A 13,763-nucleotide genomic window follows, 5' to 3' on the forward strand; every position below is an offset into this window, starting at 1 on the left:
GTCCTTTTTAATTCTTTAAGGGGTAATAACTTGGGCTTAATCACAAACATTAAGAAAGATCTCTTTGATTTCAACTTTGAATATGTTCCTTCATATCCTCGCACGAATTATGATACCTCAAATTAATACTTTCCCCTGACCTTTTGTTTCATAAATTTGTAACCATTTTTTGGTTTTAAACTTTTTTGTTGTCAAATGTTCTATAGTCTCATGGTTTAATTCTTGTGGTTCCTAGGAATGGTAGATTGGTGTTCCAAATTGTCAGCTTATAGATTTTATAGGGAAAAAAAAAGAATTTAAGAGATGAAATCTTGATTACATTACCGCAGGCCAAAATTGGTAGGTTTCAGATTTGGTGCGTTTCAAGTTTATATGTAGTGTTAAATTATTTACTTAGGTTAGTTTGTTTATGTGAATCTCCTTATTTTTGTAGGTTCTTACTTTGAGCAAATTAGTAAATGCTTTAGATATATTTACTTTTGCAGATTATTAGAGAGATCAGTAAACGGTGGATAATTAGGCCAAAACCGCATAACTCCACACCCCAAAGTGTACTTACCCAACACATAGTTCAAGCATAATTTTTATATTTACATTTAAATTTATTTACTTCACTAGGATGAACTTTTTACTTTACATTATATTTACATTTGAAATTTTAAAGGTATTTCTATTGTCTATGCAAGGTAACGAAAGGACTACATACTTTTTCTTAGTATCATGCATCTTGGAAATGTTTATTTTGTTAGTGAAAAAATGGGCTTAGATGAGTAGTTGGGCAGTTTCAAGGTAAAGTTTAATATGACATATCGAGTCTTATGTTAGTAAGATTTTAAAAACCAATCTAACCCAAATTCCTTACTCAAAACTGAATCTAAACCAAAACTTGAATGCAATCCAATACAATCCAATCCAATCCAAATACCCAGACCTAAATCATATTTAAACCCAAATTTAAAGAACCAAAAAACAGAGACTAACCGGTGGAGGATACGGGATCTGACGGTGGCAGAGGCTGACTGTCTTTTTAGATTTTCTCTTTCCACTCTCTATGCCGGCCGTACGAATCTCCAGTGTGTCGCAGTATCGCTAGGTTTTTTTTCGTCCTTCCTTTTCTCTCTATTGCAGTATCGGTAGCGGAGTGATGAAGCTTTTTGATTTCATCGCCTCTCTCTCTCTGTTACTCTCCGTGCCTCTCTTGCTATTTCTATCTTGGTGCACATCTAATTGTAACCGATTAATTTTTTTTTATTTATAATGAGAGGCTTTTAAACGGTGCATAGCATTGCCAAACAATGTAAGGTATCGCCTTTTTAAAGTGACGTCACTTTTCTGATAAGAAGAAAACAAAAAGTAAATAAGTAGTTATACGTTTTGAAGCAGTTACCAACGAAAACTAAATAAGGAAATCACCGAAAAGATACATTGTTTTATTTTTTTAATGGCAGATGTGGCATTAATTTATGTAGCCATGTGACGCAATGAGGTGCGGTCAACAAAAGGTCAAACGTTTCGGCTATTAGTTATTATATAGATTATATAGATTTATAATTAAATTATATCATTGACACAAGAGACCATCATTGCTACTCGGTGATAACTAATCTAATCATCATTTCACATATGTACAAATTGGAGTAAAGTGAGTGGCAAAGTTTGTGTCCATTTGTTGGAAAAGTAGTTATAAATTTATTCAAATTAATTAACAAAATACAAATCAAATTCAATGGCAGTGCTGTAAAATAAGAATGCTAAGAAATAATTATTGGATATATTTCGGAAAAAATTTACTTGTGTGATAAAGTAATCAAAAACAAGTCTATGTTCCACTAATAATGAGTTCGGAGATAAATTACATTATGAGAATGTGTGAGGCACTCATCCACAACCTGTATGTCTACCGGTCTCTACTAAGTAAGTAAGGGCTATTTGGTGTTTAATTAGTTATTCGATGGACACAAAATTATCAATCGAACTTATTTCATCAAATCAAGCAAGTAGTTAATTTTATGGCATGGTGGCTTAAAGATAAATCATATGGTGAGGCAAACGATGATAAAAGAAATGACATGAAAAAAATGAAATTAAAAACAAGTATAAGCAACAAGAATACCAATCATACTATGTAAAGCATGTTTAAACTTAACTCATATTTTCAATTGTTATTATTCAGGAATAGAAAAGTTAAATTTACTTTAGCCTTGGATTTCATGCTTTAAAAGATATGAAACCCTTTTCTTTTTCTTTTTTTTCTTTTTTTTGAAAGGGAATATAAATTGCATTGCAACAAAGAACGAAATACAAAGAGAGGAACCTGCTGTGCAGGATTTAGTGCAGCATGTCTGCTTGTACAATTGATTCTAAAAAAGAGGGAGTAACCCCTTTCCACAACTGATAAGAACCATTCCTATGGGCAAAATGAATAATTGAAAGCCCGACTAAGATGCCTGAATGAGCAGAATACAAAGGATGCTTGGGCGTGGAAAATATCCTGGATAATGTGCCCAAACGGACTCCCAAAGGCAGAGTCATTAATTGCGTTAATCACAGTGGAGGCATCACTTTCAAACATCACACGGGGGAGCTACAATTCTTGAGCAAGTAAGATACCTTGCTCCATAGCTAGGACTTCCACCAAATCTGCCAAGAGTGGGGTTGAAGTGGCTTGGAGAGGGCAGCAATTGTTTCACCTTTGCAGTCTCTAATGACAACTCCTATGTTAGAGGTTCCTTCAAGGTCTGATGAAGCCCCATCCACATTTACCTTGAATATACCAGGTGGTGGAGGGGGGCAGGCCTAGGAGTGGATAGATCTATGGATGCTGCATCAGAGAAGTCTTCAATAGAACTTTTAGCCATCTGCCAAACCTGTGAGGGGGAAGAGCATTTTCCTTCATGGATGGTTCTATTTCTATTATACCAAATTGCCCAAGCAACAATGAAGAAAAGTTCTAAATCATGAAAAGGCTTGTGTGCAAGGATGAACATAGCCGAGTCAAGGAGTGTCCAATTGTTTCTTTGGATCGATTGCAGCCCATCAAACTAAAGACTCCAAACCTAGTTAGCAAAGTCATAGTGTAGCAAAGCATGATGGGTGGTTTCAAGCTCCTTATTGAAGATTGGGCATTCTTTGCTAGTATTGATGCCACGGGAACACATTTTTTCCTTTGTGGGCAGGCCATTGACACAAGCCCTCCATGCAAAGATTTTAATCTTAGCAGGAAGGTTGAGGAGTCACTAACTCTTCCAAAGGAGCTTGAAAGGGTCCCCCATTGAGCTACCAACATCATCAATTGCATTAATCAAGCAGTAGGCAATATGGTAAGCACTCTTCACAGTAAACTCACCACGGCTGTTCCCCATCCAAATTAATTTGTCTTCAGACAAACTATGGCAGAGAGGAATCCTTAGAATTGTTTCAGCTTCAAAGGGGAGGAAGGTTGCTCTAATTACGTCAACTCTCCACCATTTTGTGGCCGGGTCAATAAAGGAGGAGACCATGAGGAAGATTAGGAAGTTATTAGGAGGGGTGATGACTTTGTGTGTGGTGGGGGTGGGGAGCCATTTGTCATCCCATATGTGAATTTGTTTGCCATTGCCCACTCTCCACTGGGTTCCCTTTCTAATGACCTCTAGACTGTTAAAGATGCTCCACCAAGAGTAAGATGGATTAGAGCCAAGGGTTGCACTAAGGATGTCTTCGGAAGGAAAGTATCATGCTTTGAGGACCTGGGCAATAAGGGAAGTTGGGTTTGTAAGGATTCTCCAAGCTTGCTTTGCTAACATGACTAGATTAAAAGCTTGCAAGTTTCTAAAGCCCAAACCACCCTCAAACTTAAGATAGCACATTTGTTTCCAACCAACCCAAACCATTTTAGTTTCATGATGCCTTTGGCCCCACAAAAAATTCCTTGTCATGCTTTTGAGATCTTCACATAGGCCCTATGGGAGCTGAAAACAGCTCATGGTGTAAATAGGGATCGCTTGGGCAATTGCCTTAATAAGGATTTCCTTTCCACCCATTGAAAGCAGCTTACCCTTCCAACCGGCAAGCTTTTGCCCAATCCATTCCTTAAGGATAGAAAAGAACTATTTTTTTTTTCTCCCAATGAAAGACAGGAGTCCAAGGTACTTGGAGTACCTCGAGTCTTGCATCAGCCCCAAGATGGCAAAGATTGCATCCTTTGTATCCTGATGAGTGTTTGGGCTAAGAAACACTGAGGATTTATCAGTGTTAATTTTCTAGCCTAAAGCATCCTCATACCTTCGAAAAATTCGCATAAGCTATTGGCACTCTTCGGGCTTTGCCTTACAGAAGAGAATGCTATCATCTGCAAAGAAGAGATGGGTGATATTAGGACAACTTGAGAAATAGATATACCAGTGAGGAGGTGGTTTCTTGCTGCCTCATGAATGATGGCCGAAAGTCCCTCGGCACAAAGGAGGAAAAGACTAAGGGAGAGGGGGTCACCTTGGCATAGACCCCTAGATGGAATGATGTTCCCATCAGCCACCCCAATTATCAGGACTGAATAGGAGACTGATGTAATGCACTGCATAATGAGACTCAGCCATTTTGGACAAAAACTGAGCTTTTCCATAACCCTTTTAATAAAGCCCCATTCTACCCTATCAAAAGTCTTGCTCATATCGAGCTTAACTGCCATAAAGCCCTCTTGTCCCACTGTTTTGTGGTTTAGGTAGTGCATTAACTCAAAAGCCACCAACACTTTGTCTGTGATGAGGCGATCTGAGGTAAATGCACTTTGGCTCTCTAAGATGATAAGAGGAAGAAGGTTTTTAAGTCTGTTGGCCAAGGTTTTGGAAATAAGCTTGTAGGTAAAGTTGCATAAGCTTATGGGTCTAAAATCAGTCATTTTCTTTAGGTTGCTTGCTTTTGGGATGAGGGAAATGTTGATTTTATTTATTTCAGTCATGGGCAAATTGTTGTTGAGGACATTCAGGACCATATTAGTAACACTAGTCCCTACAATACTCCAATATTTCTGATAAAAAATAGCGGACATACCGTCAGGCTCGAGGGCTTTGGTGGGGTGAATTTGCTTGAGAGCTGTGGCCACTTCTTCTCTAGTAAAAGCATGAGTTAAGCTCTCGTTCATATCCTCAGCCATCTTGGTGGGAATGGCTTCAACAACATCTTCAACCCGAGTGGGGTATGCAATGGAGTATATGTTTTCAAAGTAGTCCAAAGCAACTTGGGTGATATTTTCCTTCACCTCACACCACCTACCATGTTCATCCCATATTCCCATGATTGTGTTTTGTTTTCTCCTTTCTGAGGCATGGACGTGAAAAAATCTCGTGTTCCTGTCTCCCTTCTTTAGCCAATGTGACTTGGCTCTTTGTCCCCAATATAATTCTTCATCTTCTTGAAGCTCATTTAACTCCCTTTTTAGAGTTCTAATTTCGGCACTCAGCCCTCCATTTTTATCTTGTTGTGTTAGGGCGCTTAGAGCATTTCGCTTTGACTGAATTTTTTTAAGGATATGACCATAGACCGAGGAGCTCCAGCTAGATAATTCTAAGGCACAACACTTTAAATTCTCCATAATACCTTTTGGTGTGCTCAAGTCCACCCATATTCACCAAGAGGATTCTATAATGTTTCTGCATTCCTCATTCTTTGTCCACAAATCTTCGAAGTGGAAGCGTTTGACATTGGATACTCGTTGAGGTGGAGTATCGGTGAGAAACAAAGCACAATGATCAAAGTTTGGGTCCATGAGGTGGTAAACTCTCACCCCTTCAAATTTCCCAATCCACTCAGTATTAGCAAGTGCTCTATCTAGTCTCAATTGAATTCTGTTCTCCCCCTCTTGCATGTTGCACCAAGTAAAATCAGCTCCCTAATAGCCCAAATCCAAGAAGCCGCAAAAATTCACCACATTCCTAAAACCCTCCTTTTGTTGCTAAGGATGAGTGACACCCCCTACCTTTTCATTAATTGATAATATTTCATTAAAATCTCCCAAGCAAAGCCACAGGAGTTGGTACTGACTATGTAAGAAAGCAAGGAGGCACCAAGACTCATACCTTCAGTGTGTTTCCAAGTGACCATAGAAACCTGTAATCCTCCACTGAAAGTTGTCGTCGGTCTCCCTGATAATGGCATCAATATGGCTCCCCGAATAGCTGTTGATATCCAAGTTAACTTCTCAGGTCCAAAACAAAGCCACACCACCACTACGACCTCTATTAGGAATAATAAGACCATTTGCAAAAACCAATCCTATTTTTAATTTTCTCCATCTGCTTAACTTTCGACTTTGTCTCCATGAGGAAGACAATCTTGGGCTTACAGCGTCACACCATATCGTGCAGCACTCTGACTGACTGGGGGTTCCCAAGCCCCAAGCAGATCATCAGACAATCTCAAGTCATCATATTTCAGCAAAGAAGAAGGCCATAGATTTTGTATGTTCGAGAAAAACCCAAGTGCCATTTCACGAACATTAACACCCTGTTTGGTTACTAAAGAAAAATCAAGAAATCCCCGGGACAAAAATTCTTGTCTTTAACACCCTATTCTCCAAAACTGTTTGTTGGGCGAAATTGAGTGGACATTCACATTACTGCTCTTATAAGACCCAAATAAAGAAAAAAACCCAACTTTAATTTTTTCGATTCCTACCTTTTTTTCTCATAAACCAAACTGGGTATAATGAAAAACCCAATATAAACCCTAAACTTTCATAGTGATTAGTTGAACCCAAAAGAAAGAATCATCAATAAAAGTTGGAGATTGAGATGGAGGCACAATCTTAAAAAACAAAAATAAGATTTCGATACGATTTAGGTATTGGGTTTTGGTACCTGGTTGTTTGCATTGAGTTGTGCCTTTGTCGTCAACGATCTCTCTGTCGATGTCAAAAGTGCACTCGTAGAATTTGAGAAGTGTCTAGTACTTTGGTTCCGAACATCCGTGTGTTTTCAGAAATTTTTGATGCCAGGTCAGCAGTGTTAAGGGTCCTCTCAATTCTCATCCAATAATAAAAAATGATACCAATAATAAAAAATGATAAGTGTTTTTTGTTTGGTAATGTTGATCTAGTATCATTATTTGTATTTTTAAAAAATATTTTTAGATGAAAAAGTGTATAAAAATACATATAATGTTGTTTAAACACTGAAACTGTTGTTTAAACAACGATAACAAACAGGCCCTAAGTGTTTGTTTTTCATTAAAAAAAATAAGTGTTTGTTTCTAAATAAATAAATAAATAATCAATAAGAGTTTTAATTAATAAAAAATAATAATAATAAGAGTTTTAATTTGATGACTCTATTGTATTAAAACCGATACAATTTACACGTGTCCAAATGGTCATGTGTTTGCATCATGTTTCGTCTAGTGCGCTAAAGCACTAAATAGAAGTCATCTTCCCCTAATTTGATGCACTGAATCAAGTTGTTAATTGACTTTATACAAGATTGAATTATTTGCAATTGCAGTTGGTTGTTGAGATTGGGTACATCAAGATTCACCTCGGGCATGGCCTTGAGGCATGAATGGCCAAGTCAGGGATGCCCACTTCAATCTCATCTATCATGTTGTTTGAATCAAAAGTCATCAATAAATTGTGAAATTTATTATGTTTTTATTTGTTGTCAGAGTGAAATTTATTATGTTTGTAGTTTTATTCATAGTTGTCAAAAAAAATGAATCGATTCATGAATCCATTTTTTTATTTATTATGACAAACAACACAAGGATAAGGGGGCAGATGATGGGGAAGAACAAGTATAGCTCGTCCTTGAGTGGTCGTCCATAGAATGTAGGTTACCACGACAATTGGGCCTGCTCCTACTCATCAATTGTATTATTCATGGGTTGCCTTAAGTTCTTATGAGAAGCCCGTCTAGACCAAGGAAAGTCATCTAGACATGGACAACCCTTCCATACTTGGGAATATTTTTAAATGTAAGATTTATCTACAAGAGCTTATGAATCGAACCACATGTAACCATTTTCGTATGTGAGTGAGATCCTGATTCATCGCTATAACTTCCTGCCAAGCACTTAACTTCCAATGACAGTTACAGAAGATAAGAGTAAATATTATAACTTCTATAGCGGTTGTAAAAATTAAGTGTAAACCTTCAAATTTCCACAAATATGGGGGATGTTAAAAGACAAGTAACCACTCCAAAATACACTATATAAGCATTCATCGTCATGAAACAAAGTTCTAATTATTCCCAAAAAGTTGGAGTTCTTGAGTTTGAGAGAGAAAAATAACTTAAGCATCGAAGGGTTCTTGGCTGGTTCACCCCGATCTCCTTTCATCTTGTGTCACTTTTTTTTCTTTCAAACCTTCCAAGTAATCACTAGCCCATTGAAGCCCGGAGCATTCAGCCTACTGATTTTCTTTGCATCATCAGACTTTATACAAGATTGAATTATTTGCATCTGCAATTGGGTCTTGTTGAGATTAGGTACATCAAGATTCACCTCGGGCATGGCCATGAATGGCCAAGTCAGGGATGCCCACTTCAGTCTCATCTATCATGTTGTTTGAATCAAAAGTCATCAATAAATTGTGAAATTTATTGAGTTGTGCCTTTGTCGTCAACGATCTCTCTGTCGATGTCAAAAGTGCACTCGTAGAATTTGAGAAGTGTCTAGTACTTTGGTTCCGAACATCCGTGTGTTTTCAGAAATTTTTGATGCCAGGTCAGCAGTGTTAAGGGTCCTCTCAATTCTCATCCAATAATAAAAAATGATACCAATAATAAAAAATGATAAGTGTTTTTTGTTTGGTAATGTTGATCTAGTATCATTATTTGTATTTTTTAAAAATATTTTTAGATGAAAATGTGTATAAAAATACATATAATGTTGTTTAAACATTGAAACTGTTGTTTAAACAACGATAACAAACAGGCCCTAAGTGTTTGTTTTTCATTAAAAAAAATAAGTGTTTGTTTCTAAATAAATAAATAAATAATCAATAAGAGTTTTAATTAATAAAAAATAATAATAATAAGAGTTTTAATTTGATGACTCTATTGTATTAAAACCGATACAATTTACACGTGTCCAAATGGTCATGTGTTTGCATCATGTTTCGTCTAGTGCGCTAAAGCACTAAATAGAAGTCATCTTCCCCTAATTTGATGCACTGAATCAAGTTGTTAATTGACTTTATACAAGATTGAATTATTTGCAATTGCAGTTGGTTGTTGAGATTGGGTACATCAAGATTCACCTCGGGCATGGCCTTGAGGCATGAATGGCCAAGTCAGGGATGCCCACTTCAATCTCATCTATCATGTTGTTTGAATCAAAAGTCATCAATAAATTGTGAAATTTATTATGTTTTTATTTGTTGTCAGAGTGAAATTTATTATGTTTGTAGTTTTATTCATAGTTGTCAAAAAAAATGAATCGATTCATGAATCCATTTTTTTATTTATTATGACAAACAACACAAGGATAAGGGGGCAGATGATGGGGAAGGACAAGTATAGCTCGTCCTTGAGTGGTCGTCCATAGAATGTAGGTTACCACGACAATTGGGCCTGCTCCTACTCGTCAATTGTATTATTCATGGGTTGCCTTAAGTTCTTATGAGAAGCCCGTCAAGACCAAGGAAAGTCATCTAGACATGGACAACCCTTCCATACTTGGGAATATTTTTAAATGTAAGATTTATCTACAAGAGCTTATGAATCGAACCACATGTAACCATTTTCGTATGTGAGTGAGATCCTGATTCATCGCTATAACTTCCTGCCAAGCACTTAACTTCCAATGACAGTTACAGAAGATAAGAGTAAATATTATAACTTCTATAGCGGTTGTAAAAATTAAGTGTAAACCTTCAAATTTCCACAAATATGGGGGATGTTAAAAGACAAGTAACCACTCCAAAATACACTATATAAGCATTCATCGTCATGAAACAAAGTTCTAATTATTCCCAAAAAGTTGGAGTTCTTGAGTTTGAGAGAGAAAAATAACTTAAGCATCGAAGGGTTCTTGGCTGGTTCACCCCGATCTCCTTTCATCTTGTGTCACTTTTTTTTCTTTCAGACCTTCCAAGTAATCACTAGCCCATTGAAGCCCGGAGCATTCAGCCTACTGATTTTCTTTGCACCATCAGACTTTATACAAGATTGAATTATTTGCATCTGCAATTGGGTCTTGTTGAGATTAGGTACATCAAGATTCACCTCGGGCATGGCCATGAATGGCCAAGTCAGGGATGCCCACTTCAGTCTCATCTATCATGTTGTTTGAATCAAAAGTCATCAATAAATTGTGAAATTTATTATGTTTGTAATATTATTCATAGTTGTCAAAAAATGAATCGATTCATGAATCCATTTTTTATTTTATTTTTTTTCTATTATGTATCAAAAGATATACAACACTTTATAAATTTTATGAAAAATTAGAAATATATATATATATAATGTATATTTATTATAAATTTGAAATATATTCAATATCATCATTTATGTAATAATATTTCACAAAACTTACTAAATAAATTATTTTAACATATATTTATAATGTCCACGTTCAAATTAGCTAAACTCAAATGTAATTATACATACAACAAAACTTAGATACAGTACCTTGGTACAGTACCTAAGGTACCCCTTTTAAAATTAAAACACATGTCCACTTACTTAACAGTGATACTGCCACACTGATGGGTTGGGGAAAGCCTTTAACCGAATAAAGGATTAAGTGAGCTAGAAAGTTGTTGTTTGGAAAGGTAAACTATTGTCCAACTCAGGTAGAGAAATTTTGATAAAGGCAGTAGCGCAAGTGACTCCCACATACACGATGAGCTGTTTTAAGCTTCCGAATTCATTATGCACAGATCTGAATTCTTTAATGGGAAGATTTTGGTGGGGTCGAAAGGCAAACGAAAGAAAATTACCTTGGTTATCTTGGGAAAAGCTGTGTAGGCCGAAGGTTGAAGGTGGGTTCGGGTTTAAGGACTTAAAGGAGTTTAATTTGGCGTTGTTGGCGAAATAGGGTTAGCGAATTCTGGAAAACCCAGACTCTCTAGTCCATAAAGTTTTCAAAGTGAAGTATTTCGTGGAGACAACCTTTATGGAGGCTCAAATGGGAAAAAGGCCATCCTACATTTGGAGGAGCATCCTATCGACAAAGGAGGTGATCAAAATGGGAACTAGGTGGGTGATTGGCAATGGCAGAAGGGTGCATATTTGGAATGATAGGTGGATGCCAATGGCTGATACGTACAAGGTGACAAGCCCAAAAGTTCAAATTAGAGGAGGAGAGGAAATTGTGTTGGGTTTGATGGATGAAAAGGGTAGAGGGTGGAACGCTGACCTTGTTAGAACCTCATTCTTACCTCATAAAGAAGAAGTAATCTTTGGCATCCCAATAAGCCCCGTGGCCCTAGAAGACTCTCAGGTATGGACAAAAACACCCAATGGGACCTTTACAGTGAACAATGCCTACAAAGTTGCCTACAATATGCTTAAGGAAGCTAAGTTGAAGAGCCACAGCCCTGAATGCTTAGACAACTCTAAAATGCAAGCCCTATGGAAAGCTATATGGAATTTAAAGTGCCAAAGTAAGATTAAGCACTTTATGTGGAGAGCATGTAGGAACATCCTACCCACTAAGCACAGTCTAAAGCTGCGAAAGATTATCACAGATGATAAGTGTGATATTTGCAGCGAGAGAGAGACCATAGGTTACATTCTATGATGCTATAATACAACAAAGGATACCTGGGAAGAACTGAAAGTTAGGCATGCCTTTTGGATCCCACCCCTGGAGGAATTCATTGATGTGCTTTGGTGGCTACGAGAGCACTATGGTGTTAATGATTGGGAGGTCTTTGCTACTGCAGTGTGGAGTCTTTGGAACAAGAAGAATGTTATTAGACATGGAGGATAAGGCAAACAGAGGAGAAAGATAGCTTTGGAAGCACGAAGGAGCATTGAGGAATTTTGGACTCATATGCCTAGTGGCCCCCCAAGTTTCAAGAATCCCTCAAAGAGTTGGTCTCCACCTCCACCCAATTGGTATAAGGTTAACAAGGACGAGGCGGTCTTCAAAGAGCAAGGTAGTATCAATGTAGGGGTGGTTATTAGAAATGCTAAAGGAAAGGTAATGGGAGCAATAAGTAAGAAAATATGTCTGCCATTGGGTACAATTGAGGCCGAAGCAAAGGCTGTAGAAGAAGGTATTTTGCTGGCATGGGATCTGGCTCTAAAGAATGTTGTTGTAGAAGGAGATTTGTTGGCAGTGGTCCAAGCTCTTAATGGCATAGTCACCCCTGCCATCTCTATCCAAAAGGTATCTGAAGGCATCTCTTGGTGGCTTAAGAAGTTTGACAACTAGAAGATCTCGCACACGAGGAGAAGTAGCAATACAGCTGCACATGTAATGGCTAAAGAAGCCAAACCAATCCTAGAAAGTATAATTTGGGTGGAGGACTCTCCCCCATCTATTTTTGACCAACTTATGATGATGTATTGTCTATGGACTCTTTGTCCTAGTTGTTGAATGAAGTTTAAGAGTTTTTCATCAAAAAACAAAAAAACAAAAAAAACAAAAACAAAAAGTGATACTACTGTTTGCTTCTCCGTTTATTTCTTTTCCTTCTTTTTTTCCCCCCTATTTCAGACTAAAGACTTCCCACAAGAAATCTAAAAACCCCAAAACCCCAAGCTCCTATCATTCTCTCTCTCCCTCTCTGTTCTTCTCTCTATCTTTCTTTCCTTCTCTCTCACTCAGATTATATGAAATAGACGAATCTAGCTCTGAAAATAACTCAATTTCGCTCTGATTTTGCAGATTGGTTGGCTAGCACTAAGAAAATTTGTTGGTATATATTGGCTAAATCTCATTATAGGTTTGCAATTCTAGTTGCTGGGTTTGTGTTATTTTAAGGGTTGGTAGAGTTTTTCTTTGTTGATTATGATCTGGGTATCAATTTTTGTTATTGGGTCTGTGTTATTATTGCTTTGGTTTGTTTTGATTTGGGTTTTCAATTCTAGCTACTGGGTTTGTGATATTCAAATTGTGAGTATGGTGAGGATTTTCTAGAAATCATATAGTGAAACTTCATTGCAGCTGATGGGGATCAATTGCAAAAGGCTATGGAAGTTCTATCTTATATGAAGGGACTAGGATTGTCTCCCAATAGCATCACGTATTCCATGTTTGTTGTGGTGTATTTTAGGAACAAGACAAAAGCTTTGCTGTTGATTTCAATTGTTTGTATTGACTCCTTTTAAAATCTTAGTGATTTGATTCTTAAAGTGGTTACATATTTTATGTTCAATGCAAAAAAAAAAAAAAAAAAAAAAAAATCTTTCTTGGCTGGTTTGCAGTTGCTTAACATTTTTGATATTACTTTTCAGCTCAAATGCAGTTGCTTTTGTCAGAAATCAACTTCAACAGCATGGAGATGTTCAGGTGTAGTGTTAGTACTTAGTAAATTGGTCCCATACAACCTTAAAGCCAGTATAAATTGCATATTCTTTTCTTTTCATTTATATTTTAAACATGGGCAGTGTTAACTTTCCTCTTGTTCTGATTTCAGCTAGCTTGTGATTTGTGAAGCACTAGCTCAAGTAGTTCTGGTAATGAATTAAATGATCATTTTTTTTTTAATCTACAAAGATTGGTTAGGTATTTTACTTGGGAAGTTATAATGACCTAAAAATGCATATGCCCTGCAGGACCAACGATTAGAAGAAAATGTCAGCATTGTCATTGCTGATTTAGGGTATGCACCTATT

At 37.0% G+C, this 13,763-nt stretch overlaps 1 protein-coding gene across 1 annotated transcript; it reads left to right on the forward strand.

Moving 5' to 3' along the window:
• Positions 1-11,973: 11,973 nt before the first annotated feature.
• LOC112010485 (uncharacterized) lies at positions 11,974-13,443 on the forward strand. Its single transcript, XM_024042826.2, has 2 exons — positions 11,974-12,344; positions 13,383-13,443. The coding sequence occupies exons 1-2, from the start codon at positions 11,974-11,976 to the stop codon at positions 13,441-13,443; spliced, it is 432 nt and encodes a 143-aa protein (XP_023898594.2).
• Positions 13,444-13,763: the final 320 nt, after the last annotated feature.

This window comes from Quercus suber, unplaced genomic scaffold (genome assembly GCF_002906115.3).
Source record: "Quercus suber isolate HL8 unplaced genomic scaffold, Cork oak 2.0 scaffold_199, whole genome shotgun sequence".
Classification (NCBI taxonomy): Eukaryota; Viridiplantae; Streptophyta; class Magnoliopsida; order Fagales; family Fagaceae; genus Quercus; species Quercus suber.

Coding starts and splice junctions, on each gene's coding strand:
- LOC112010485 (XM_024042826.2), top strand. CDS start 11,974: ATGCCTAGTGGCCCCCCAAGTTTCAAGAATCCCTCAAAGAGTTGGTCT. Junction 12,345..13,382: donor ATCTCTTGGTGGCTTAAGAA/GTTTGACAACTA, acceptor ATTACTTTTCAG/CTCAAATGCAGTTGCTTTTG.